This window comes from Zonotrichia leucophrys, chromosome 1 (genome assembly GCF_028769735.1).
Source record: "Zonotrichia leucophrys gambelii isolate GWCS_2022_RI chromosome 1, RI_Zleu_2.0, whole genome shotgun sequence".
Classification (NCBI taxonomy): Eukaryota; Metazoa; Chordata; class Aves; order Passeriformes; family Passerellidae; genus Zonotrichia; species Zonotrichia leucophrys.
In genome coordinates, this window is record NC_088169.1 from 87,818,886 (window position 1) to 87,846,468 (window position 27,583).

Sequence of the window (27,583 nt, forward strand, 5' to 3'; positions counted from 1 at the left end):
TCTTGTAGCCCCTTTTAGGTGCTGGAAGGGGCTCTAAGGTGCTCCTGGAGCCTGCTCCAGTCTGAACAACCCCAACTCTCTCAGTCTCCATAAGAGAGGTTTTCCAGCCACCTGATCATCTCGGCGGCCTCCTCTGGACTTGTTCCAAGAGGTCTGTGTTTTCCTTCTACTAGGAACCCCAGAGCTGGATGCACCACCCCAGGCAGGATCTCACAAGAGCAGAGGAGCAGAATTCCCTCCCTTGCCCTGCTGTTCATGCTGCTCTGGATGCAGCCCAAGGCACAGTTGGTTTTCTAGGCTGTGAATGTACATTGCTAGGTCATGTCGGACTCCTGGTCAAACCAACACCCTCAAGTCCTCCTTAGCAGGGCTGCTCTCAATTAATTCTCCATCCAGGCTGTATTTGTGCTTGGGATTGTCCCTCAGTTATTCTACATGGGGACAAACCACAGGACTAAGTTTGATGTAAGATCAGCAAACTTCTTAGTCCCCACCTTTCTTATCACAGGATCTGAAAGCTAACATCCTACGCTCTCAACCTAGGAACACTCCTGCTCCCTGGTATTTATCCAGAACAAGGAGTGGCTGTTTTGGAAAGGATGTTAACTCTCTTGACTGAAAGCAATTGAGACCATATAAGAGAATTCCCAATTCCTATGTAATCACAATTTTTCCATTTAAATTGTGTGAAGCATTTCAGAGTGGAGGGAAGAAGTGCACATATTAGCCCCCAAGCAGACACAACTACAGATGATCTCCTCTATCTAGAGAGAGAAGGGAGAAAACTCAGCAGGAACAGAGAACATACATGTCTAACAAGAATTGAAGGAAGCTGCAGAAGACTGAGCTGGCTGTCTCTCACATCAGTTAGGAGGAAAAATCCACTAGACCTGGGCCCATACCGAAGGAAGATCTTGGCTCCTAGCTGCGTCCTCTCTTAATGTGGAAGCAAAAATTCTCCATGACAGTGTCCTAAGACAAAGATTCTGAATTCCTTGTCTTCCCTAATGCACATTCCACCTCTCACCTCCAGAGAGTTCCTACTCCCTACAAAGCTGAGAATACTGTGAGAGTAGGTATTGGAGCAAACATTTATAAGCCCTGCCAGAGGACTAAATCTATCCCAGTCTTTCTTCTGTCTCTGGAAAAGGGACAAAAATGTGATGGGAAGGTAATGGGGTTTCATTAAATGCAAACTTAAGATTCCATCATCTGCTGTCCAAAAGCCACCACACACAGGCAAAAGAGATATGATTCAAAGGAAGGAATACCCCTTGATCCACTCAGGAAGAGTATCTGTGAGATAGAGGACCTGGGCAAGTTCTGAGGGTGAATATGGGAATAAATTTTGTGTGTTAAGTGGTCAGTCACTTTCGGGCAAGTCTTCAAGGTCCCTACAAAACACGGGAGGACCTCCATGAGTAAAAATTATGGGATTGTGCAGTATCTGTGAAGTATAGGACAAAGGAGGCAAGACAGACACTGAGATGTTTCACCTGTTAACAACACAGGGAAGCCTAAGCAAGTGGGACACTCCATTTCTAGGGATTTGGTTGTTCTTCCTCATTAGGGTGGGCCCATGGGTTTTCCAGTCTTTCCTCTCTTTCAGATTTGCAATCTAGCTGTCTGCACAGTAACTAAAAATCAGCAATACTGCAAAGTCTGTAAGCAGTAAGGAATTGGTGGACTCTTGCTTCTTCTCATCTTTATCAACAAATTGATCAAGGAGAGGAATTATGATGTTCAGCATTTGCTGAAGACACAAAAATACTTATTTTCATTATCTGTTCATCAGCAACAAGGTTTTAAACTGAAAGAGGGTAGATTTGGATTTCCCAGATTTGGCTATAAGGAAGAAATTTTTTATGGCAACAGTAATGAGACACTGTAACAGCCCAAACATCCAATCTGACCTTCTGACACAGCCAGAGAAAAGGGATGGGGAGTGGGAGGAAGCCAAGCAAGAAAACTTGCATGGGAAACATGAAAATAGGAAAAAATTACATTAAGAAAACCTGTCTAGAGTTACATAATAAAAGTAGAAAAAACAAAGTTAAATATGTCTAAAGGAAGGAGAGACAAAGAAAAAGTAGATTAGGTTGCAAATTAAGGAGAACTCTAAAATTAGATCAAGATAGCAATCACCAAAGGAAGCTACTGCAGGTATTTATTTTTAACAATAACAGGCCTAAGAATTATTAGGAAACATACTGAAAATTGATGAAGTCTAAAAAAATATAATTTTTTAGTAAAAGTGCTGCAGAATCAGGCGATTACCATGTGTTCTTGGTATTATTTTCATGTGGCACTTCAGAGCAATAGATTATAAAACATTACAATTTCCAAGCCTAGTAAAATGTTGCAGTGGTTTGAGGAAAAAAACAACATGAATCGCCCATCCTTTCTGGTGGTGTTACTATGCACACCAGTGTTATGGTACACTCACTGGCTAATGAGATGCAAAGAAGTAGAAAATCAGAATGTCTAAACATACATTTGTCCAGTAATCTTAAGTACTTTCAAGGCAAGGAAAGAACAAAAGGAAACCAACTGATTAAACATGATCAGTGCATTTGGAAAGGTATATAACATCTTAACTATAATTCATTCGACTAAATTTCTGTGAGTTGGAAGTTAGCTAATGAGCTATAATTGGTGAAGACAGGAATACACTGAATCAGAAGAAATGCCTATAGAAACAAGTGCTGTTTAGTCTTTTTGAAAATATTTACCTGGGATCTAAAAAGGACAGCATATATCACATAGATGAAATCACCAAATAATAGAAATCAAGGTACAGAAGCACAGAAGAAATAACCTTACTAGAGAACAATTTTTTAAAAATGAGACCTTGCCTAGTTGTAAGTCCTACAGTCTGTAATTTTAGAAAAGCATTGACATCTGTGGGTGAACAGGGAGCTGAGCAGCGCAGAAATCCCCGGGAAATGCAGACACAGAGCCCTTTCCAGCCTGGCGCTGGAAGGGTTGAGTCTCATTTGCATGCCTGCTGTGTAACAGCTCAGATCCCTCCCCTGTAAATGTTGCTCGGTTGTAAAGCAGGGGATGAGTGAACACCGCCCCTTTCAGTCGAAAAAGAGCAGAAAAGAGAGAGGTCTGATGGTCTTTGTGTGCAGGCCGTGTCAATCCACTGCAGTCCGCAGTGACGCGGTCATGAATATGGAAAAACAACAATTCTATCCCTCCCAAACCAAAAGGATGGCACGGAACTTATGTGCTATATCCTGTTGGAGAGCAAGGGAAAGCAGGGATACTGGGACAGCTCAGTGAAGCTGAGACTGAAGAACAGGCAGGACATAACTCAGGTGACAGGCAGCTTAATAATCTATCACTGACATGTCACACAAAATTCAAGTGCAGGGTCAGACTGATGAAGATTTGTCCTCTATTGTGGACTTCAATGGCAGCACTGCTTATTGCAACAAAAAAAATGTGCAAATCCATAAACTGAGCATTGCTTCCTCCTTATCACCACTATTTTTTATAATGCAGCAAGCAGAAATAATTAAAGCTGTCCCTGATCTATTAAGTCACATTCAGCTAAGTATAAGTGTGACACACAAACAGATGAGTCTCTGGGGTGTCCTTGGATTTCAACAGCAACCAAACAATCCCTCTGAAGAAATGTATGCCAAGTAAAAAAAAAAAATGAATAAGTTTACTTAATCCTTTGTAAAAATCAATCAATGTTTTAAAGCCTTACTTCAAATAACATAGGTGTACAAATTACTGCTGTTGCCCATGGTGTATGAGCTATCTTATCCATACTAGCTTCCCCAGGAAGGTCTTCACCACACTCAAGCCATGCTGGGCTGGATTTTGTGTTCCCTGGCAGGTGGCATCAGGGTGTCCCTGCTGATGTCTGGCTGTCTGTCCACCTGCCAGCTGGTGGCCAGTGCCAGTCAACACAGAGTGTGTGGCTTCTGCCTTTATTCCTTTCTTACACCCCGTGCTCAGCCCTTTCAAGCCAATCAAGCACAAACCCAGCACTCTTGATGAGTGCGGTTTCAGTTCCTGTTCCAATCACAAAGTAATAGGGTCATTCCTTTTTTGGTTACTGTGTTTGCCATTATCTCAAAATGTCATCTTGGAGCTTGTACAGACACGCATTCCTCACTTCTTTTCCCGGTTCCGGGAGTCTGCCATGCCAGCATCATCAACAGAGCTGGGCATGTGAACTTCCAGGCCACAGCGTGTCAGGGTGGGGCTTTGATCACCCCACACAGCGCAGTGAGTCCAGCCATGGCACGCCTGGGAAGCCAACCCCGTGACAGGTCCTCCCTTCCCGATGGGCTTTAAGCCACCTTGAGTCCCACCCTTGCCTGTGCAGGACCTGTTGATAAAGCTATGTCTGAGCTGTGGTGCCCTATGGCATCTTCTATGTTTTAAGTCCAAGCCTTGTTACCTTCAGCAAGTCTTGACATAAACCTATTCCTAAATCTAGCATGTTGCTGATCAGCTTTAGGTTGGCTTCATGTCCTGGGAGGTTGCTCCAGACTCTTGCTGGAATTTGTTGTTTTTTCAGGACATTTTACTGCTTGGAATGTTCTTGGATGCCTTAGGCAATCATCTCACTTGTCTTCCGCTCTGCCTGAAAGCTATAGCCAAAATTTTCATTTTCCCTTCACCTAAGCGTACCCATCAAGTTCTGAACTCTTTCCTTTGTGTCTTCTGAGAGCAGGCCTGACATGAGGTGCCTTTACAATGCTGTGGTACTATAAGCAAGCAATTAGAAGAGGCTTGACAAGAGACTGTTCTGACGTGCCATCCCTCCATGCACACCCTACTGGAAGCATTATGGCATTGACATCATCCCGCTGTTCTTTTGCTGCTGTCTCTGTCTCCTTTTCCATAAAGCCCTCCACATACAGCCTGTCAGGGACACCCTCAAACAGTATCCAAACAATCTTTGGAAAGTTACTAAGGAACATAACTTGCAGTACTTGGTTTAAATTACTTATGTAAGGGCTTGCACTGCTATGTTGAAAACTAGGGGATGGCTGGAAATATGATCTGTAAATGATCTCCACTAAAAGATCTCCTTTCCTTTCTACTACTTATCACTTCATCAAAGTTGGTTCTAGCATGTTTGGCAGTTGTAGATAATTTGGCACCAATTACACATACTGCAATTTCCAAATGCTGGATTATGAAGTAGAAAACATGCAGCTGAAAAAGTACCAGTACCAAGCAGAAACTTCATTGCCAAGCGTAAGACAGAATGACCTGCAAAGATTTATTTTAAACCAACACATAGCTGGTTTATTATTAGAAGTAGATGAAAAAAAAGATGTCAGATGGATTGAGAGCGTAGGAGAACTTGTGTGCTAATGCTGACTGGAGACTGTAAATTTAGCACCCTACAGACTCATTAGATGAAGAATTATCTCCTGTGTTTTTGCTGTGCCTCCTGCAACAAGACCTGCTAGACCTGCTGGACTAGAACCAACTTAGATGCTTCTCTCCGTGTTCCTCAGTGTATCAAGGTCCAGAGTCTATGCACAGAACCAGCTTTGTACCTCCTACAGATCTAATCTGCAATCAAATAACTCATCCATGTTAAATTGCAAATTGCGAACAGCTAGAAATTTCTAGACCAAATGCACGCAGAAACCACAATCCTCTCCCTCCTCTGCCTTCTCCCTTCTTACTCAGATTGAAAGTCAACTAAAGTGTACGTTTGCCTGGGGTTGAAAAGCATGTTCTTTCTCAGGGGAAACCTGTAGATTTTGCAGTTTACACCCAGCTGCCAGAGTAACTACAGGTTCTTTTAGTCTCTTTTGCTGCTCCTTTTCCTTGGAACCGGCAGAGGCGACCTCAGGGTGCTGGAGCTGCCGTGTACCAGGCACAGACGCAGCTTTACGTTGGCACAGAGCAGCCCCGCTCAGGTCAGACGCAGCCTGTCCCCTCCTCACAGAGCAAGCTCCCACTCCAGGGATTTGTACTGGAAGCGCCTGGGGACGGCACTGCGGCTTGGAAAGGCAGCTCGGGGACACTGCGCGCCCGCCTGCGAGCCCCCTTTCCCCTTCAGTCACCGCTTTAACAAAAGCTCAAGGAAGCTCAAGGAGGCTCAAGCATCACGCTGCACAGCGAGCGCCAAGCGCGGCGGGCGCAGCAGAGGCGGCGGCTCCGCACGGCTCCCGCTGCCCGGTGCTGCCCGGGAGCGGCGGGCGGAGCTGCGCTGAGCTGAGCTGAGCCGCGCCGGCCCCGCGCCCAGCACCCACCGGGAAAGCCGAGGGAGCGGGCGGGAAGGAAAGTTCAAGAACAGCCGGGAAAGGTGCCGCCCTATGCGAGGAGTGGGCAATGCTGCAGCTGCGCGGCCGGGGGGCGGATGTGCAAGGCTTGCAGTGGAAGGCTGAGCCCATGTAACACTTTTGCTTTCCTTATTTATGGCGAAGGTGATGGATACGATTCTAGTCTGATTTTGAAAACTGGATTTTGCAAATGATTTGGCCGAATGTACCACACCATCCGGGAGGGATGTACAGATGCTAAGTAACCCAGAATTAAACTGGTCTGCTGATTTCTGCATATTCGTACTAATGTTCTTCATATTAAGAGGGAGCACCTATTTCTATTTATGCATCCCTAAATACTCCAACAGCAGGCTGACACGCAAATCGGCGCTATTTTATCTGGATAGATACAGACAGGCAAGCCACAGAGCTTACACTCTGTGTCCTAAGCATGTCCTTACCTTTCCTGGTCCTGGGTAACAAATGGCTTTCAAACACACGGCTCCTAATGGGACCCCAATCAAAGGATGCCCGAGCTCCCTGAGATGCACGCTATCGGCTCGGTGCTTCGGTGCCCACCGGTACTACCTTTCCCGGAACCACCTAGTACTGCGTGGTGGGCAAAAAGAATATAAACCATGCATCTGCAGAGGGTTGCCAAAACTGAGGGGTCAGACGGGTTACTTTTATTGTAAGTGCAGCTTACAGTAAAGCTTCCCCAGGGCAGGACGCAGCAGCTCCTCCTCGCTGCCGGGCCGGGCTCCACTGCATCACCAGCGAGAGGCGGGCGCACCTGCCCTGCAAGCCCGGCGCTGTAAAAGCGCGCCCTCCCTCCTCTCATCAATAAGCTGCTCTTCTTCGTCGTCCTCCTCCTCCTCCTCTTCTTCTCCTTCGCCCCCGCCACCCCGGAGTATAACGCGGCCAGGCGGCTGCCTTACCCCCGCCGTCCTCTCCGCCCCCGGGGGCGACGCACACTTTTACCCCGGCCCCTGGCACGGCCGGGCGCTTTGCGGCAGCAGCTCTAGAAACTTCTCGGTCCCTCCCTCTCCCCTCCCCTTCCTCCTCGCCGAGCAGGGGCCGGCGCTGCGGCGAGAGCAGCAGGGAAGGAGGCGTGCGGCGCCCGCCCCCACCCGCGCTGCCCGGAGCCGGAGGCGCAGCCAGGCGCTATCGCAGCCTCATCCCGGCGCTCAGCGCAGCACCCAGCCCGCCAGGCGGCCCTTCCCTGCGCAGAGGTGGCAGCGGCAGGCGGCATGACGGCGGAGGAGATGAAAGCGGACGGGGCTCCCCTGGAAGGGGTGGACATCACTCCCAAGCAGGATGAGGGCGTTCTCAAGGTACAGGGCGGTTGTTCCCCATCCCCACCCTCCGCACTAGCTCGGAGGGACCCTGTGCCGGCGGGGAGCGGGGGCATTCCTCTTAGCCTGCGAGCGGGTGCTCCCCGGGCGCCCTGGCCCTAGCGGGCCCATTGTGTGCCCCGCGGGGAAGGGGCCGAGGCGGTCCCCGGGTATCCAGGCAGGGCTGGCGCAGCGCGGGCGATTAAACAACAGCGGCGGAGGGCGGGAGCGCGCCCCGGCTGCGCAAGCGCTGCCCGGCTGGCTGCGGGGGCTCCCCGCTCCTCCCGGCGCCAGCCGGAGCCCGGGCTGCCCGCCGGGAGAGCTCGGGGTCACGGGGGGGCTGTGCAGCGAAAAGGCGCTTCCCTTGCCTTTGGGCTTTCCTCCGCCGTTTAGGGGGAGATGCGGGAGGGGCGGCGGGCCGGGCTCCCTGTCCGGCTCGCAGCGTGGCTTGTGGGGGTCCGGGTCCATCCCCGCCCCCCCAGCACGTGTCCGGGGCCGGGAATTAAAGATGGAGCCCCGGCAGGGCACGTGCGCTCGGTGCCCGTCCCCGCCATGCCCGGCCCGGCTCCCCTCAGGCCGCGGGCTCCGGGCCGCCCCCAGGCCCGCGGTGCGCGGTCCGGCGCTCGGAGCGGCCTGGCCGCCCCTCGGTGCCGCTGGGCCGGCGGCCGGACAGGGCCCCGGGTGGCCGGGCAGGTCCCCAGCAGGTCCCCGGCGCGGCCGAGGCGGAGCGGCTGCTCTCCTTTGTACTGGGAAGGCAGGCGATAAGGGCAGCGGGATTTATACCGTGAGGGGGAGTTGTGCGAACTTCCTCTGTCAGACGTTGCCTATTTCCATATCTCTAGAAACTTCCTTAGGCTCTGCTAAAAACTTCAGCGATTATTTAGAAGCGTTATTCAGCCGCAGTAAAATTTCGAAGTTATGCTGTTCAGGAGAAGAAAGGGGCGCCACAGCAAAGGCAAAATTCTGGGTTTAACCTTTAGAGCCTTCTGAATTCTGGGTTCATTACGGAGGCGCTGTCTCCTGTTCAGGAGAGTATTAAGGGAACAGATCGAAGATGTTGGCTGCTATATTTCTGCTTTTCCATGTTTCCTGCTAGCATGTTTAGGTGAGAATTTTTGGGTTTTGCACATAGTACAGTATTAGGTCCGGGTTCTCACGTGCATGGCTGCCGGGTCTCCCGTAGCCCAGATGCCTTGAGCGTGGCAGAAGGGCAGTGGCGTCTGCCCGATTCATGCAGTACCTGCTTTTTAATGATGGAGAAGCAGCAGGTGTTTTTTGGGTTGGTTTTTCTGTCGTTTTTTGTTTGTTTGTTTGTTTTAAAGAGGGAAGTAGAAAAAACTAGCAAACGAAGTGAGGTTGTGAAAATAACAAAAATTGATATTGTGACATGATAAGTAAAATACTGTAGAGGTCACAAAGTCCAGCCTTCATAGATTTTATTTTTACGTAATTGCTGGAGTGCAAAATGCATGTGCTGAAATCAGAACTAACCTACGCCAATTTTGTACTGGTATTGTTGCAGTGATTCCAGGAGTGTGTTTATTTGCTCATTAGCTGTATATCAGAATAGAATCCACAGTTTTTTACCTGATATTGCCGAATATACTTGCACAATTCCTAGAATAAGTAATTAAGTTTGGAAATAAACTGTTTGAAATGCCATATGAGCTGAAAAATCCTGTTTCTTATGAAAAGGAAATGCAAACCTTACAGAAAATAGTATTTCCGTATTCACATGGGAAACTTCAGTCTCTTCAAAATGGAACAAATGCAAAATAATAAATTGTATCAGTAATGAAAATAAGATATTTGTTACTGTAGAGTACTTTGATATGGCACTGCAAGAATATAGCATTTGGTGAAGTTTAGTAAATTTCCTTTAAACACAGTTTTTCAAAATTACATCAGACTGGCTGCTTTCAAGTGCTAGTTTGCATCTACTTTATGCAGATTTGCAAATTGCATCTACTAAGCATGATGTAGATCAGGTTGCTTACCTGATTCATGTGCTTTTCTCATACTTCTCTGTTTCCTTATCTCTGTGAGAGTGGTTGCTTGAACTTTTGCCTTCCTTGGGGAGACATCACAGATTGGTTTTGTAATGCTAATAAAGGCCGTGATGGTGGTGCAGGGTTAAAGGGATGGTGTGCTGTATGAGGTCAGGCGTCCCTTTTCTGGTTGAGCATCCTTTCCTTAAAAAACAAGCATCCAGGATTTTTTCTAGGTTTTGTTTGTTTGTGGGGGTATTTTTTGTTTTAGGCTTTCAGTGAGGTGCTCTCAGCATGTTAGTCTTGACAGAAGCTGTCGGTGGTGAAGCTTTGGTTTTGGATGGATCAGCTGGATAGTCAGTCGCAGGGATGGTGGGAGATTGACAGTGGTGGGTTGCAGGAAACTGAAATTTGTGAGGAGACTCCCAAAGGTCTGCCTCATTCAGTGAAAAACATGATTGCTATAGAAGCATGACATTTAAAGGAGGGATGCCCTGTAACTGCCCTTGGATAGATATTTATCTTCTATAACAGAATGTTTTCCGGGTCTCCATGATGCAAGCAAATAGGGTCCTCCATTGGTCCCCTTTTGCCTGGCTAAGATAATGCAGAACTTTGACTTAGGGCTAGCTGGTTTTGATCTATATTGGGAAAAATTCAAAATTCAGATCTGAACTTCGGGAATCCTGTTATGGGCAAGGTCTCATATCCTTGCATATGAGATATGTCACTATTATTCTCTGATTTTTTTATATGCTTCAAATGAACACCAGAGAGATTGTCCCCACTTTCTGGATAGTAGAGATTCCTTTAATAGTTGTCTTGCTGGGCAGGCTGGGGATCTTCTTCTCCCTAAGAAGAAAAGCAAACCCTTATAGCTGTATGTGAGACGAGGGTGCTGACCATCCGTGTCAGAATTGTGGGGAGACAAAATTCTTGCAATAAATAATTTTTAAAGTGTTACTGTGTAGGCTGATAGAGCTAACCTGCTTGGGGTGAGATACTGCTAACCTTTGTTAAAGTGCCTGGTTTAACTCGAATAATTTCAGATTACATGTTGGAAAAGACTTTGCAGGTAAAGAACCACCTTTTTCTCTTGTTTAAGTGCTTTGCCTAGAGCACTGAACTGGGGTGTGACGATAGAGAGGTGATGAGGCAAATGCTTGAGTAAAGAAGAAAAACCCTGCCTAATGCAGAGATCTGTAAGCTGATCACAACTGTTGCCTGTTAAATTCTTGTATCACAGCACAGCCATCTTGAGGTTCTGCATTTGCAGTGCTGCTAATCTGCAGAAAGAACAGCCAGTCCATTTCCAGGTGACTGAAAGAAACCTGCAAATCCTTTGTCTGCCAAGGATGGTAACCACATATCTAGGTATTTGTGATTCATGTCCAGTGGGCAGGCAGGCTTGATTTCTGTGATGTTAATGCTGGTTGCTGTTTTCCTCAGGTTGTCAAGAGAGAAGGCAGTGGGACAGAGTCTCCGATGATAGGTGATAAGGTGACCGTCCATTACACGGGGTGGCTTCTCGATGGCACAAAATTTGATTCCAGTCTGGACAGAAAAGACAAATTCTCATTTGACTTGGGGAAAGGTAATATTTTGTGTTTGGTACTGATCAGTTTTGGTAATAATCGAGACGGGATTTCCTTGTGTGGCTCCTTTGCTTTTCAAAACTGCCACTTAAACTTGTTTTCTCTTAAACTTGTATTCTCTTAGAATGGCCCCATCAGAATGTGAGATTTTTGTGAATGAGAGAACTGTGTAGCCCCTTAAAAGGCCTGCTGAAGAATTCACAGGCCTCAGACAAAGTACTCCAGGAGAACAAATCTGACCTGAAATGTAGATATAAGGGGCAGTTAAATAGCCAGAATATGCATTTTTTTGGTTGGGTTTTTTTTGGGGGCAGACCTCAGTTCAGGAGTGCTTAATTGTGACCAGGTACTGGGACAGGGTACACAGAGGCAGCTGTCTTATGATGAAACACACTCTTTTCCACAAAATTCTCAAGTTAACCCAAATATGAGTCTTTGAGCAGTGCATCTCTTCATTATCAAAATATTTCATTTTTTGAAAATCTGAGCATCGTTATTTCTGCAAATCTTATTACTCAATCTTGTATTCTTCCCTGGAAGTTTCTTACCTTCTTTTTAAAAAATAGATAATACCTCCTTTTTAAAAAGAGGTAAATTAATTGTGCTTCAATCTGAGATGATATTAAGTGTACCTATTAACACAAGACTAATAGAAAGTCTGCTTGATGAGTCAAGAGGAGCAGCAATTAGGACAGCTTGAGCAAGAGAGGGGAGTTTGTTACAGTTTTTCTTCCCTTTCAAAGGAATGCTACTACTTTCTTCCCCCTTTCTGTTACAAATGTGTGTAACTTTTAGTTACCACTGGTGCTGTTCTTTGCCAGCTGATAAAAGTATGAACAGAAAAGGCTGTTGGTTTGGATTGTTTTCAAAACAGGAGCAGGCAATCTCTCACCCTAAGGCCTTCCTCTCGGAAGAGTTTATTGTTACTTCCTCACACTTGGGACTGTGCCAAGCACTTCAGCTGGTGTCAGTTCTGTTATTCTGTGAAAAGAGTTGTTACACCTGGACTGAAGAAATGTTTGGGCCAAATTTGGGTCCCTGGGAAACATCAGAATTTGATTAGGCTTAAAACTGATGTACATAAATGAGAGTGAGCACAAGTTCTTCAGTATTTCTGCTGCTTTAGCTTTTGTATACTAAAAATGATAATGCTCAGTTTCACCTGATCATGCCTTTCATGTGTGATTGGCATTTGACTTGTACAGGTGAGGTGATCAAAGCATGGGACATTGCTGTGGCCACTATGAAGATTGGTGAAATCTGTCGGATTACGTGTAAACCAGAATATGCCTATGGCTCAGCTGGGAGCCCTCCAAAGATACCTCCCAATGCTACACTGATTTTTGAGGTAAGTGAGAGATGGTCACTAGAACTGTATGCTTGAAAATAGGTGTGAGGCAATATCCTTTCAAAACAGGATTGTTACATTTTCTAAGGAAAATAACGTGGTCCATTTTGGGTAGCATGGACAAAATTTTAGCCTTGCTGCCACTGCTCTGTAATGGCTCAGGTTCCCTTCTCTTTTTAAAACACTTGAATGATCTTCAGTGGTGAGTTGTAATTTTGCATTTACTGGGTGATTTGCAGTAAGTGCAGGCTGGGAGGGCAGACTATTTCAGTGATAGACTGAATGGTTAAAATCTTTAATCACTTCATAACACTCAGAGTAATGATATATTAAATAGAGTAATGATATATTAAATGTTTTCAGCTACAGGAAGAGCAATTAATGCCCCCAATAATATATTTTTATACTAACTTGTGTTTTCTTTACATTAACATTACCTCTTATGAGCTATTTCAGGGAGAAAAGAGGTAATTGCCCCATGTAAACTGCTGGAATACAATATTTGAACAGCCCTGCAATTATGAACCTTTTCTGTAGAACTGAGCATTTCAATCTGCCTTAAAGCACCATAAAACCAGTTTGTATTTAGGTTGCTGGTTCGTTGCCAAAGTCTCTCTGTGCATCCAGGCTACACTGATCAGTGTTGCCCCCATAGATGAAGTCCTGTGCACTCACTCAGTGCCTGTGACAGACTGGGCAGTCTTGAGTTTGGCAGCTGGGTAACCCAGTTTGACAACTCACATGGCCAGCTGCTCCCCTGGAGCAGAGCTGCATCTCTTGGTGAGCATGGAGCCACTTATCCTTGGTGTCTCTCAGCCTCACCGGGAGAGGAGAGATTTTATTTCCTACTGACCTTAAAAGCAATTTTCCCCCACATCTTCCACCTGCTTCCACCAAGGGGGGTGGAAACAGCAGCTGTCTCCTGTGTGTTATTTCAGAAGTGAGAATGGTTGCTCAGAATGCTGAGACTTGTATTTGATTTTTCCATGTAGGATGACATTAAAGCTGTTCTGAAGCATACCCTGACAGTCTCAACAGGGTTTGAAGAGGATGGATTTTTCTTACTGTTGAAACAGTTCAGTTTGCCAACAATTGTTTCAAAATAAATTCTGCCTGAGAGAAGGCAGACTCTTAAATGTAATTTTTAAAATTACTTTGCTGTAAAGCACTTAATCAATGGAATGGAATTCTACAATTGGGGGCATATGAAAAGCTTTAAAATTGATGATTGCTCTGAGATTGAATGTTTTATCTAATATCTGAGAAAGGTGAAAATAGCTCATGGAGTTACTCAAAGACTGAAAGTCCGTTTAGATTTTATTGGAAGCAATGAGCATCTGTTAAGAAGGGTAAATTATACATAAGTCACTTAGGGTGGAAAATACCTTCAAGACCATTGAGTCCAATCATAAATCTGACACTGCCAAGTCCATCACTAAACCATTAACCCGACCCAGTCCCGCATCTACACCTAAATACCTCCCAGGAGGGTGACTCACCCACTTCCCTGGGCAGCCTGTTCTAATGCTAATATCCATTCTAAACCTCCCCTGGTGCACCTTGAGGCCATTTCTTCTTGTCCTGTGACTTGTTACTTGGAAGAAGGGACTGATCCTGTCTGGCAAAAGCCTCTGTTCAGGGAGTTGTAGAAAGTGAGAAGGTTCCCCCCAAGACCCCTCTTTCTCTCCAGGCTAAACACCCCCAGCTCTCTCAAGCAGCTCCTCGTGGGACTTGGGCTCCAGACCCTTCACCAGCTCTGTTGCCCTTCTCTGGACACACTCCAGCACCTCAATGTCCTTGCTGAACTGAAAGGCCCAAAACTGAACATAGGACTTGAGGTGTGGCCTCCCCAGTGCCTAGTACAGGGTGACAATCACTGCCCTCGTCCTGCTGGCCACTCCATTGCTCATACAGGCCAGGTGCCACGGGCCTTCATATAATTGGATATTGAGTTTACTTTGCATTTGGGTAGTGTATTTGCATTTCTTTTTTTTTTTTTTTTTTTCATGGACCTGTGAGTAATAGGATTAAAGATATATTCTGTGTGAAGGATTAAAAAAATATTGCTAGCAGGTAGTGTCCACTAAGGGATGACATTTACTCACTTTGAGTGCATCAAAATTGAGACCATTTCTGAAAAGTAGTGTCATGTAGAGCTGTTCATAAAGAGCATTTTCTTACCTAGAAATCTGATGTTATTCATGGCTTAGTTGTATTGGATCAAACTACCCATGTTGGAGTGCTGTGTGCTTCTATGCAAGTGATACTAGCTGTAATCAGGGCTGAGCTGATGATTGAAATGCAAGCTAAAAGCTCAAGGCCTTCTACCTAGGCAGCACATTGGGGCATTCTTAAGGGCTTAGCACTACTACACAGGATGCACGTGGACAGCAGAAAGCAGAGAAATTTGTATTGTCCTTCAGCAAGAGGTAATACCTTACAGTGGGATAAATAAAAGTATGAACTGCAAGATGGGCTTTGGTCCATCAGGCTGCTCCTGAGTCCATCCCCCATGGTCACCCAGGTTATGCACTTCCCACTGGGCTTTTCTTGGTGTTGCCAGTCTGGTCCCTCCGTTTTCTGGGTGTGCTTTTAGATAAAAGTAGTGTTTCACTCCTGAATCTTGATATCCCCTCATGCCTGCCTGGGCAGTTAGGTTGAAGGGAAGAGGGGAGGAAGGAAAGGACCAAAGCTGCCTGTGATAGTTTGGTGCTTTCCTAAGAAAATAGCCTGAGGCTCACTGGCTGCAACAAGTAAGTGCTGCTGGGTGTGTCCTGACTGGGGGTGTGGGTTGGAAATTAGATCCAGGAAATTTTCCCAAGTTCTACTAGGTTGCAATAGTCTCTGGCTAGTATGACTCGCAAGCAGCTAAAGTCTCTTTAACTTTCCACTCTTTTATTTTTACCTAGGTTTACTTTTTATTACTTCACACAGTATCAGCAGGGTCCTTTTGCAAGTGCCTATCCCCATACCAAATTTTCATACAAGTCGCATTACAAAAGACCCTCTAGAACTTACATCTCTTAAGATTTAAGAGATTTTTTGTACCTGTGTTGTCACACCAGCATTGTATATGACAAGAAGTAATGCATGTCCTCTGATTTGGAAGTTCTTTTCTTTTTTGATCTGGTAGTGGTTTTGTTTTTTCTTTCTCGTGATTACTTTTGCTGAGCAATATTATTAGATTGCTAGATTATTCCATAGAATAGTATTGTTCAGGCTGGGAGAAAAAAAGGGGGGAGGTACACACACCTGTATGGTCATCAGTAGGATGTTCAGGAATTACTTTTTTAAGACTGACTGAATAGAAAGGCCAGTATATTATTTGTCACTAGGTATCAATTAAAATAAAATGTGGAAGTACTGGTGGATATTCAATTCCTTTTGCATTCCAGTTATCTCAAGTCCAGTGTCAGAAACCTCCACAGCATTAGCTCTGATCTTTTTTTTAATGGGGTAGTCTAAAAAATGCTGATTATAATGACTTGCTTTTTCGTGCTTGGGAATAGTTTTCACTATTGTTTTACTCTAAAATAGGATATGGTTTTTTTTCCCTTCACTTCATAGCAGCAAGGAAAGTACCTTTTGTAACTAGACTGTTTTTCTGTGTTGTTGTGTTACTCCCACTTGAAACTATGGTTTGCATTTACTTGGGAAGGCATGTGAAGATTCAGACTGGATACTTGTCTCCTACTTGAGCACTAGTTCTTAAAAATCTAAAACAATTTGTTGCAGGAGAGGGTTATAAGTTTCAAAGATCTCTGGAGAATAAATCCTGTGAGTTACTGAATTGGTCTAATAAGAATAAATACAAGGCTTTTCTTCCCTCAACAGATAGAACTTTTTGAGTTCAAGGGGGAGGACCTCACTGATGAAGAAGATGGTGGCATCATCCGAAGAATCCGTAAAAAAGGAGAGGGCTACTCCAGGCCCAATGAGGATGCACTTGTAGAGAGTAAGTGTGTTGTTACATAAATAGTGAATGGATTTGCAGTGAGGGATGACAGAACCTTTTCACAGCCTACAACTGCATGTCCTGAGGGACAGGAATACATGGCTTCTCTGTTCTGTACCAAGTAACTTTACAACCTAGAGTAAGCTTTCCTTCTCCTGTTTCTAGCAAGGTTTACATTTTCCAACACCAACTCTGTTTTCTGGTGATACTGAATCTGTTGAAGTGCTTATCTGATGACAAAAGGTGATTGAGTCTCATAAAGTATTTCCATGTGCTGAGGAACAAAAAGGGAAGTCATTCTGGCACTTGTTGTCAGAGTGGAAAAACCAAACACTTAAATGAACAACAAAAAAATAGTGGTTGTTGAGTTGAACAGCAGAAATTCTGTTTGCTGCCAGTAGCTGCCACGCCATAGGTAGCGGCTAAAAGGGAAAAGACTGTTCATGAGGAGGCGTTGGCACTTGTGTGTGTGCTGCCTGCCTGTATGGAGCTCCCTGTGCACTCCTGGGTACTGCCCACTGCCATACATAGATGCATTCTGATTTCTCTCTCTGCTGTCCTGGTTTTTGTTACCAGTCCAGTTTGAAGGCCGACACGGAGATCGTGTTTTTGACAAGCGGGAATTGCGGTTTGAGATTGGAGAAGGTGAAAACTTCGATATTCCTCATGGGCTGGAGAAAGCGATTCAAAAAATGGAGAAATCAGAGGAATCTGTGTTCTATCTCAAGCCCAGGTATGCTGTTTCTGGTGTTTGATACAGGAAGGGCTTATACTAATCATCTGGCAAGAAAGAACTACTTCATTATAATGCCTTTAAGCTTTTTTTCAGCGCTGTGGTAAAAACTTGGATCAGCCCCAAAATTTGATGTATAAGAAGTATCATGCTTTGCCACTTCATAGTGAAGCAGTAGCAGTCCAGAAAAAATTAACTAAAGTCTCTGTAATGTTGACCTCTAAATATTTTTGAGAAAAGTTGCTCTCAAACTTGGATTTTTGTGATCCCTCTTCATGAGTGATTACTGTAAAACAGTCCATATGTAGACTTGGATATAGGCAGAATTTTCTCTTTACAGTGAGAACACATCTGAAACAAGTGGAGTTGCACAGATTGTTTTCATTAAACTTTAATTTATTTCAGTTTTTATTTAATTTTTTTAAACTGTGACTAAGCCTGATGGGAGCAGAAAAGGAAAGCAATCTGATCTAGAGGGTTTTCCTGCTAATATGCAGCTCTTTCTAGAATTGCATAGCAGTACCTTTCTGTAAGCATTTCCTGTTGACCAGCTGGTTAGCAGTGTCTTAAGTGTACAGCTGCTCACCTAATCTTGGTCTTTATTCTCTTTGCTTTTCTAATAATAGAACTACAATACAGGTGCTCTGAATGCAACACTCAGTTTCAGACCATAAATATTAAATATGGTAGTGGCAGTTTGAAAGTTGGTTGTTTTGGTTTGGCTGTTTTTTGATAAAGGAATTACTTGCTTTTCCTTAAAGTTAACTAAAAAACTAATGAAATAATACGAGTTGCTAAAAGATTAATGAAGTCAATACTAGCTTTCTCTTACTTTCTTCTACCTTGTCCTTGCTAATTTTAGAATTGTATCTAGAATTCTTCAAGCCTTTGTCTTGTAATAATAATTTATGTGCATCCCAAATTTGCATGGGGTTTTTGTCTCCCTCTTCCTATGTAGCAAATATAGCTCGATGGATAGTTTTGAACTCTTTGCTTATTTATAATTTTTGCTTCTCCTTCCCCACCCCCATTTTACAGCTATGGTTTTGGAAGTGCTGGGAATGAGAAATTTAAGATCCCTCCAGATGCAGAGCTGCAGTATGAAGTGAAACTCAAAAGCTTTGAAAAGGTGAGAGCAAGAGATGAAATCCCAAAGAGATCCAAGGCTGGGGGAAGAAGTGGGAGTGCAGCTTAAACGATGACAATGGAATCCTTGAATGGTGATGTGAAACAAGAAGGCCACTGTTGCCAGAGATGATGCTGACATGCTGGGAGCTCTTGGCTGAAATGGTCCTTATTCTTTCTGTGTCCCTGTCTGTTGCCATCTCTCGTGCTCTGGGCTGGTTTCCATGAGCAGTGCAAAGCTCTGCTTTGCCAGGCTTATCTCAACCATACTCTTAGTGGGAAACAACATAGCTACTTGATTTCCCTAGAAGTTGTATTGAAGTTGACTGGAACTGTTCCTGTTTGGGTAGGCTAAGGAGTCCTGGGAAATGAACACAGATGAGAAGTTGGAACAGAGCTCTATCGTGAAGGAGAGGGGCACTCAGTACTTCAAGGTAAGTTACAGTACCCAAGTAATAATAGCATTTCTTGGTCCATGTCATGAGTTGATAATGATGTTTACAGCTTCTTTAATTTCTGAGTGGTGTTGATTGTATTCCGTGAGATTTTACAGGGAGAGCTGAAGGAGAATGTTTCTTAAAAAAAATGAAACTCGGTTGGATTATCCAAAGAACTAACTGCAGGGAGCTGTCTGTTAGAGCTGTTTGCTCTGTCTACAGATAACACTGTAGGGTGTGCAGTATTTCAGTTCCTGCTGTGGGCCAGTGCTATGAGTGAACAACATTCATTTGGTTAGAGATGTGTGGAGAAGCTGTTGAAAACAATTTCAGTAGCTAAAGGAAGAATTTCCTATTATCTTGGTATTGCATGTTGAGAATTCCCCATCTTCCCTTATTTTTGCATCAAAAGTTGAATATAAAGGTAGGAGTTCAGTGAAGTGTCAATGCTGGCATATATAGCCTAGCTCTAGTGGGGAACCTGTTAAGTATTCCTAAAGATTTTCTGATCCTGTGCAGGAATGGCTCTCAGAAGTAGTGTATTTTTGATGATAGACGTTACTTTTTGATCAAATGGGGTTTTTTAGATGTATTGCTCAAGGCAGGCAAAAGGGTCAAGAGGGAGATAAAAGTTTCTATGATGAGCTTTGTGATAATTGAGCTGCCTTATTTACAGGAGGGCAAATACAAGCGGGCAGCATTACAGTATAAGAAGATTGTGTCGTGGCTGGAGCACGAGTCGGGACTCTCCGAGGAGGAGGAATCAAAAGCCAAAAGCCTGAGGCTTGCTGCCCACCTTAACTTAGCTATGTGCCATCTCAAGCTAAAGGAATACTCCCAGGCTTTGGAGAACTGCAACAAGGTAGTAGGAGTTGATTTATTCTTAAACTGCACAAACAGTCTGACAGTTTGTCTTGCTTTAAACATTTTAGGGACAACAGGCCAATGTGGTGTTTGGTCTTTCTTACCAGCTGTAATTTGGGTAGTACGGAATTTTTAGTGCGCTCAAAATATCCAACAGATTATTTTCATAATTAGTGCCCTTTCAACATCTTTTACTAACTTGCTGCTACATTGAGAATATTCAAGTATTTAGGAATAAGGAACACTTGAAATGTGGTGAAGGTAGTTGTGTTGGCAGAGGTCTTTCAAAGAGCAGGATTACTCCCTGACTAAATCTTAGACTTGCTGGTTCTCTTGTCAAATAGCCTACTATATTCATTCCTCTTTGTACTTCTACTGTACTCCACTGACTTTATTAGTAAGCCCTGACAAGACTCATAAGCCTACATCAGAAGGTACAGTTCCTAGCAGTCACTGATGTTCTGACTGCATATAATTTTTATAAAAGAAGAATAATTACTGAATGTGGCTTTGCTTTTGTGAATGCAGGCACTAGAACTGGATAGCAACAATGAAAAAGGCCTTTTCCGGCGGGGAGAAGCTCACTTGGCTGTCAATGACTTTGAGTTGGCCCGAGCAGATTTCCAGAAGGTGATACAACTTTATCCAAGTAACAAAGCTGCCAAAGTGCAGCTGGTGACTTGTCAGCAGAAGATCCGGGAGCAGCATGAGAAAGAGAAGAAGATGTACGCCAACATGTTCCAAAGGCTCGCAGACAAAGACTTGAAGGTAAGTAACACTACTCTGAACGTGACAGGAGGTGGTGTCATGTGTTAGACAAGGAACAGTGGTTTAGGTACTCACCTTGCTTCTTATTACAGATAATTATAGCACAAGAACACTCAAGTAGAACACTGCTTTGGGGAGCAGGGATGGAACTCAGAGTGCCAACAGTCAAAATTATTAGGCCATCTTGTTTGAACAGGAAAGCCAGGAGTACCAACCATTGCACAGAAAGCTCTTATCTATTTCAGCTGGATTTGCCACAGACCAGTGTTAATCAGAAGGCGGTTGAACTGATGAGGTGCAAACATGACAATGTTCTAGAAGTGAAAAAAGCACCTATTCCTCGAGAATCTGTTGCAAAGAATGGGCTGTTCTGGTGCCTGGGGTGCCCATCTAGTGAGAGCTTGTGTCTGTCTTACAGAGGGTGCTGAGCACCATCTTGCTTCTCATGGAGACATTAGGATGTGGTTGATAGTCTCCATTACAAATGTCACAGATAGATTATGGATTGTCAGAAGATTGATTATTCTGCTGTGTGGATGGTTTTCTTAATAAGCTTTCACTAGAATTTTAGTAAATGCTAGTTCAGTTAATAATGGCAGTATGTGAGTACAGGTTCTAACAAGATTGTATTAGGTACCAAGAAACATTTCAGGTTACTGGTGAGAATCACATATCCTAAGAAAAGCTTCTGGTTCTTTTACTTAAATCTGATGGTCTGGAAGGACAAGATGAACCTGTAACTTCTCTGACAAATCTGGGATTTATGTCAGACTCAAATTTCCTCAGTAACAGTGGGGAGTACCGAAGTTTGTATTTTATGAGGTTATTTTCACCTTTCCAGAATATGCATGGAGAACATACAAAATTGCCAGATACTGGTACATTAATTTCCTTTGGTTAACTGTGTCATTGAGTCTTTCCAGAGGCATGCTGTCCTCAGATGAGTGTATCCTGACAGTTCAGCCATTTCAGACTCAGCTGACAATTTCCTACATGAAGTGCTTCACTCTGTCTCTTCTCTTTTTGGCTAAAGCATCCTGATGTCAACAGTCCTTGTGTATTGGAGCATAAAAGAAAGTATTCTAGACACAGTGATGTAAAGTCACACAGTATCTTAATTTAATAAAAAAATCTCAAAATATAAAGATACTGCAACTGTTGGGCATCTTCATTTCTGAAATTGCAGGATTCAATTGCCAGCTGTCAGGTTCTGTTGTGAAGGATCCTTTCAGCTGGCACAGCTGCTGGGAATTTAGCTTCCTACACTAGGTGTGGGATACAGCAGGATCTGTTGAGGTAGGAAGAGTGGATTGCTGAAACAAGCTATACCGACTACAACTTCAAAAGCTTTGAGCTTTCTTCAACTTCTTAGACAGATAATTGGAGTAATATTGTAACATTCTTGGCAAAAGGCAGACTCATAATCGTTGCACTATAGACTGGGATATTGGAAAAACATTGCACTTAGTTCCAATTTCCCTATCTGCTTGGGATAGCATCAGTTTGAAGTTGTAGAATGCTTTAAGTTGGACTCCAACCAAATGTAAATGGAATGTTATTGTTTGGCATCTAACACTGGACACAGGATTTGAGGTGTGGCCCCACCAGTGACAAGTACAGGAGGACAATCCCTGCCCTGATCCTGCTTGACACCGTATTGCTGATACAGGCCTGGATGCCACTGGTCTGGTGGATTCTTCCCAACCAGTTAGATGATCTTGGGAATGTGCAATGTGCTGTTTTGGGTTTTTTTTTTTTCCTTTGAGCCATCTGGTTTGCTTTAAATGGGTATGGTTTTATATAAAATGGGAGTGATGGAACTATAAACTGTAAAGGATGCTTACTCCCTGGGCCAGTCTTGAGGTGGTTTCCTTGCAAGAAAAGCTTGTTTTCCTGTTACTGCATTTGTAGTGTTGCTTTACTCTAGCTCCAACAGTGTCTGTTAGTGGTGGTGTAGTAGAAACTCAAAGTTGTGGAGAAGAGAGTTTGTTTACTAAATGTCTTCTGATTGCTAAGAAGATAGCTGGGACTGCAGTTCTGATGCTCCTGACACAGTCTGTTAAATTCAACAGCCACTCTTGCATCAGTAGTTCCTTTCATTAATTTGAAAAGTTCACATATGTAAAGTGTGAATTTTTGAAGGTCAGGGTGTTTATCACCTTATCTTAAGCCTAGGATTGGTAGCTAACATATTTTCTGTGGAGAGAAGACTTAACTCTTATGTGCTTTGTGGAATGCTTCTAAGGATGAAAAACTGACCTTTGATGCATGAATGTTCTTTTAAATGTGGTTTTGTGTTGCAGCCAAATTGATGTAAGGATTCTGCCCATTTCCCCTTCTCCCCATTCTGCTCTCCCAGCATTGTATGCTTAAGATTTTGCTTGTTTTTGTTTGGTTCTCATCTAAGATTATCATAAAACAGATGGCTCAAGATGCTGGGCTGACAGGTGGAATAGCAATTCCATTGCACTAGGTTTTGAGATGAGCAAGCCAAGACATTTTTACTTCCCCTTACTGTACTTGAAAATTATTGTAAGGTCAGGATATGCTGGTTATGTCCTATTGTAAAAGCTGGCCTTGGAGCTCTGACCTCATGGCTCTGCCTTCCACACCTTTTTATGAGTAAGATGCACAAGGAGAGGGCTTTAGAGCAGCCACACTGCCAGATCATATCTTCTTCCAGTTTAGCTCTTGCACAGGACATCCAAATCCCTGTTGTTGAGTTTGAAGTGTCTCTTCACAAATCCTAGTTGTCCAACAAAGATAATTCTTATGCTGAGTGCTAGTGTGCCTCATACAAGTTGGGTCAGGGTAGGCCATGTCAATGGCTGAAAATTAATGACATTAATATTGAAGAAGGGCAAAAGCAGTTCCTGCAGAAGCTTCATAAATGAATTTCATTTAAAGGACTTCTAAGAAAGTGTTGTGTGGCAAGTGGGTGCAGGCCACATTAAGAATCATAACCACCTAGCACCAGTATTATATTTTGGCCTCCTCTGCACTTCTGGTTTCTTAGATCCATGGAAATTTTTGGTTTCTTTTGGCTGAAGGTAATCATATCTTAATTCAGTCTGGCAGGGTAGATGAGCTTTCCAAGTAATAAGAATCAAACAATGTTTTTGCTACATATTTTTTGTATAATAATAATTTTTGTAAATTTTGTATAATGTATTAATATTTTTTCTTTGTCTCTCTGTTTAGTCATCTGCTACTCTCCAGACAAGCCACACTGAAGATGCAGAAATGAAAGATGCGCAGAATGGAGTTGAAGATAAATCAGAAGTTGAAGCAGAAGCATAAGAAAACCCCTATTCCATTAGTTTTGTAAATGAAAGAATTTCCAGTGAATTAGACCTTTATTTTTCTACCTGGTTGGATAGTGGCTTCAAGGGAGCAGAGGCTGAAGCCACCATGCCACAGTCAGTTACAGCTTTATGTGGCTGTTCAAGAAGCTGAGTGGCAGCATAAATCTGGCTTAATCCTAGTGACTTTATTTATTCATTCAGCCTCTGTTACTGTTTGGGTTCTGTCTGGATTTACTCTGCTTGGTTTATTTGCATTTTCATAGAATCATAGAATGGCTTGAGTTGGAAGGGACCTCAAAGATCTAGTTCTAATGCCCCCTGCCATGGACAGGGACACCCTTCACTAGACCAGGTTGTTCAGAGCTCCATCCAGCCTGGTCTTGGACACTTCCAGGGATGGAACATCTACAGCTTCTCTGGGCAGCTTGTTCCAGTGCCTCACCACCCTCAGAGTAAAGAATTTCATCCTGATACCTAATCTTAACATGCCCTCTTTCAGTTTGAAGCCATTGCCCTTTGTGCTGTCACTACTTGCCCTTGTAAATAGTCTCTCTCCATGTTTCTTGTAGGCTCCCTTTAAGGTACTGGAACGCCGCAGTTTGGTCACCCCAAAGCCTTCTTTTTTCCAGGCTGAACAATTCCAGTTCTCTCAGCCTTGTCTCATAAGGAGAGGTGCTTCATCCCTCTGATCATCTTGGTGGGCCTCCTCTGGACTTGCTCCAAAAGGTCCATGTCCTTCCCGTGCTGGGGATCCCAGGGGTGGATGCATTGTTCCAGCTGGGGTCTCACCAGAGTACAGGGTGAAAATCCCCTCCCTCCCCTGCTGCCCACGCCACTTTGGATGCAGCCCAGGTTACAATTGGCTTCTGGGCTGTGAGTGCACATTGCCAGCTCATGTCCAGCCTCTCATCCAATAGCACCCCCAGATCTTCCTTGGCAGAGCTGCTCTGGATCTGTTCATCTCCCAGCCGTTATTGATACCAGGGGTTGCCCCAGCCCAGGTGCAGCACCTTGCACTTGGCCTTCTTGGAGCCTCATGAGTTTCACATGGGCCTACTTCTCACGCTTGTCCAGGTTGCTCTGGGTGGCATCCTGTCCTCCAGGTGTGTCAAGGGCACTGCTCAGCTGGGTGTCACCTGCAGATTTGCTGAGGGTGCACTCTCCTCCTTCATCCATGTCATTAACCAAGGTAATAGTAACACTGGTCCCAGTATGGGCCCCTGAGGGACACCACTTGTCACTGGTGTCCATTGGGACGCTGAGCCTTTGACCACTAGCCTGTAGATGTGACCATGCAACCAATTTCTTATCCATCAAACAGTCCCCCCACTGCATCCACCTCTGTCCAATTTAGAGAGAAGGAAAATTACAGAAATGAAGGTAAATGGCACCTGTAGCCCTTCCCTTGCCCACTCATGGAGTCACTACATCATTGAAGGCCACTAGGCTGCTCAGATGGTTCTTGCCCTTGGTGAAGCTGTGCTGGCTGTCCCTGGTCACCTCCCTGTCCTCCATGTGCCTTAGCATAGCATCTAGGAGGATCTGTTCCCTGATCTTCCCAGGCACAGAGCTGAGGCTGACAGGTCGGTAGTCCCCGATTTGTCATCGGTGTTTTTCTTTCTGGTTCCAGCTTACTTTAATCCCAGGTTCTGTTTTCTAAATTTATTTCCTTGATTTGCTTCAAGTAATCAGCTTTTTTCAGGAGTCCTCATGCGAGACTTAAGAACAAATTGGCGCTCCCAATTCTTCTGCCTTGGGATTGCCCTCTTTCCTCTTGTTCAGTAGGGAGTCCCTTCCATTAAGTTTTGTAGCCTTTCTTGTATGCCTCCTCTTTGCAAATTGCTGAAGGTGAAGACTGTGAAGTCACAGCTTAAGTAATAAAGCTCCAATTAAACTCAAGAAAACGGAACTTTTCGTGGGTTTTTATTGGAATTTGCACAGAATTGAGAGAATATACTGTCCTTTGGTCAGTGTTTTCTTGTCTGCATAGCCAGTGTCCTGATTATTTTTTTTCTGTTGTTTGTTCATTACCATGAAATAGTCCCATGACATTTGATACAGTATATATCCATATATTTGCAAAAGGGAAAAATTATGTTGCTGGAAACTGCATAAAGGAAGTCTGTAACCTATGCGTAGAGATTGTTCTATGTTCATATTGCTACCTTCCTCTTCACCCCACCACATTATAAAACTGGACCAGAGGGAAAAAAAAAAACAAAACAAAAACAACAAACCAATACATCTAAAAGTGACTGGCTTTGAAGTGAAAGTAAGGGATAATGGCTTACATATTACAAATACTTTTAATGAACTACAAACTCCTGAGTGATTCTAATGTCTGCTTACCCAGATCTCACAAGAAAGCTATTACTCAGTATTCTGCTTCTTTCTGCAGTTTGTGTGTCTTGTTTGGGGGTGGGTGTGCTTTTGAATTTTGTGGGGGCTTCTGGTTGGGGTGGGCTTTTTTTTGTCTGAAGGCATGGAACATAGTACTCAAACTCAGCTGTTTATGCTATCACGTGGTGTTAAATTCAGCATCTCCAGTGTCCTGTTCAGAGACAGGGGCAGAAGGGGCAATTTTTTTGCCTGCTCTGCAGAAGAAAGGTAGAAAATCTGTTTCTCTCAGATTAAAATAAATGGACTTTTTAATGGTGAGAAAGATGTCTTTGCATGGCATGCCATGGGCTGGAATTTGTGTGTATATCGCAGAGAGTATCCCTGTTCTAACATGTAATACAATGTGAATTCGTGGACTCCTTTGCTGAAGGAGAAGTACTGTGTAAGCACGTGAGCTCGTGGGGCCTGGGGGAGTGCCACTACCTGTCCTGCAGCAGTGCCAGCCCAGCTTGGGCCCTGGAACTGTCACCAAGCAAGGGCTGCTTGGAGTGCTGCTCTGCCCCAAATTCAGCACCTGCTGCTGGGTTGGAGCGTGGTTAGAGAGCTGGGAGGTGCAGTGCTCTGAATCTCATGGGCTGGGTGGGAGAGGACAGAGGCAAGAGAGATGCTTGGGAGGTCACTTCACTTAAGGAAATGCTGATTTCATTTGCCTAATAAAGCCTTAGGGTTGCCAGGTAATGGGGGTGATTTTCATCAGCTCTGACTGTAGTAACAGCCTCGTGCATGTATAAAAATTTATACCAAAGCAGTACCCCCTCTTGTGGGAAACAACGTTGTGAATGTGTTGCTGGGGTTAGAAGGGATTTATAGACCTAGAAAAAGTTAAAGGGGACAGGAATGCCAAGCCAGAGTACTTATTAATCACGTAAATACCTTGATTTGTTGCTAATTATTCCTGGAAATACAAGCCTCCGTGGCTTAAACTGGTTTTGCTGCTAAAGCATAGAGCCAAGTCCTAATGAGAAGTTTGTAATTGTTGAACAGCAGTTTTCAAAAATCTCCTACAGGCATGATAGTTGTACATGTTTCTGAAAGCAAAAAGTGATTTCTGTGGCACATCTATAAAAAAATCTAGTCAATGGTGCATCTGTTGTTAAATGTGAGCAGTCTTGAAAGTACCACTGTGCCCTTGTTGTTACTACATAAACTATGAAATGTTTGAGAATGTAAATCTGTTAAGGACACTAAACATGCCCTGTTCAGGCAGCTGAACGGATGTTCCGTGCTGTCTTTAAAAGTGGGTCTGGTTGCCGGCAGAAGGTGGCAATACTGGTATTTGTGAGTGAGGTCATGCATGTAAACTTCAACTATAAACTTCGTTATGTATGTCCTTATAGAGGAAAAAAAAAAAAAAAAACCAATACTTAAAATAAACAGTTACAGTCCTGACTTTGTAACCCACAGCCGTGTGTGTTTGCGTGTGTAAATCCTTTCCAGAGCGCGGTGCTGTGGGCGGCGGGCGGGCCCTGCGGCCGCC

General features: G+C 44.1%; 2 protein-coding genes across 6 annotated transcripts in view; one reads left to right on the forward strand and one right to left on the reverse strand.

The window, feature by feature from the left end:
• Positions 1-7,279, reverse strand: part of TCAF2 (TRPM8 channel associated factor 2) — a 23,754-nt gene extending 16,475 nt beyond the window's left edge. For 2 of the 5 annotated variants that reach the window (XM_064721016.1, XM_064721004.1), the window contains exon 1: positions 6,961-7,134. The gene's annotated coding sequence lies outside the window, so the exon portion shown is untranslated. Of the gene's footprint in view, positions 1-6,715; positions 7,135-7,192 lie in introns of those variants that run through there. The other 3 variants (XM_064720996.1, XM_064720987.1, XM_064721009.1) reach the window with 3 other exon arrangements.
• On the forward strand, positions 7,175-27,509 carry FKBP4 (FKBP prolyl isomerase 4). Its single transcript, XM_064721029.1, has 10 exons — positions 7,175-7,588; positions 11,026-11,170; positions 12,377-12,519; positions 16,354-16,474; positions 17,051-17,207; positions 18,246-18,336; positions 18,683-18,766; positions 19,446-19,631; positions 20,162-20,401; positions 23,603-27,509. Exons 1-10 carry the CDS (start codon positions 7,505-7,507, stop codon positions 23,699-23,701), a joined length of 1,350 nt encoding a protein of 449 aa, XP_064577099.1. The 5' UTR covers positions 7,175-7,504; the 3' UTR covers positions 23,702-27,509.
• The last annotated feature ends 74 nt before the right edge of the window (positions 27,510-27,583 follow it).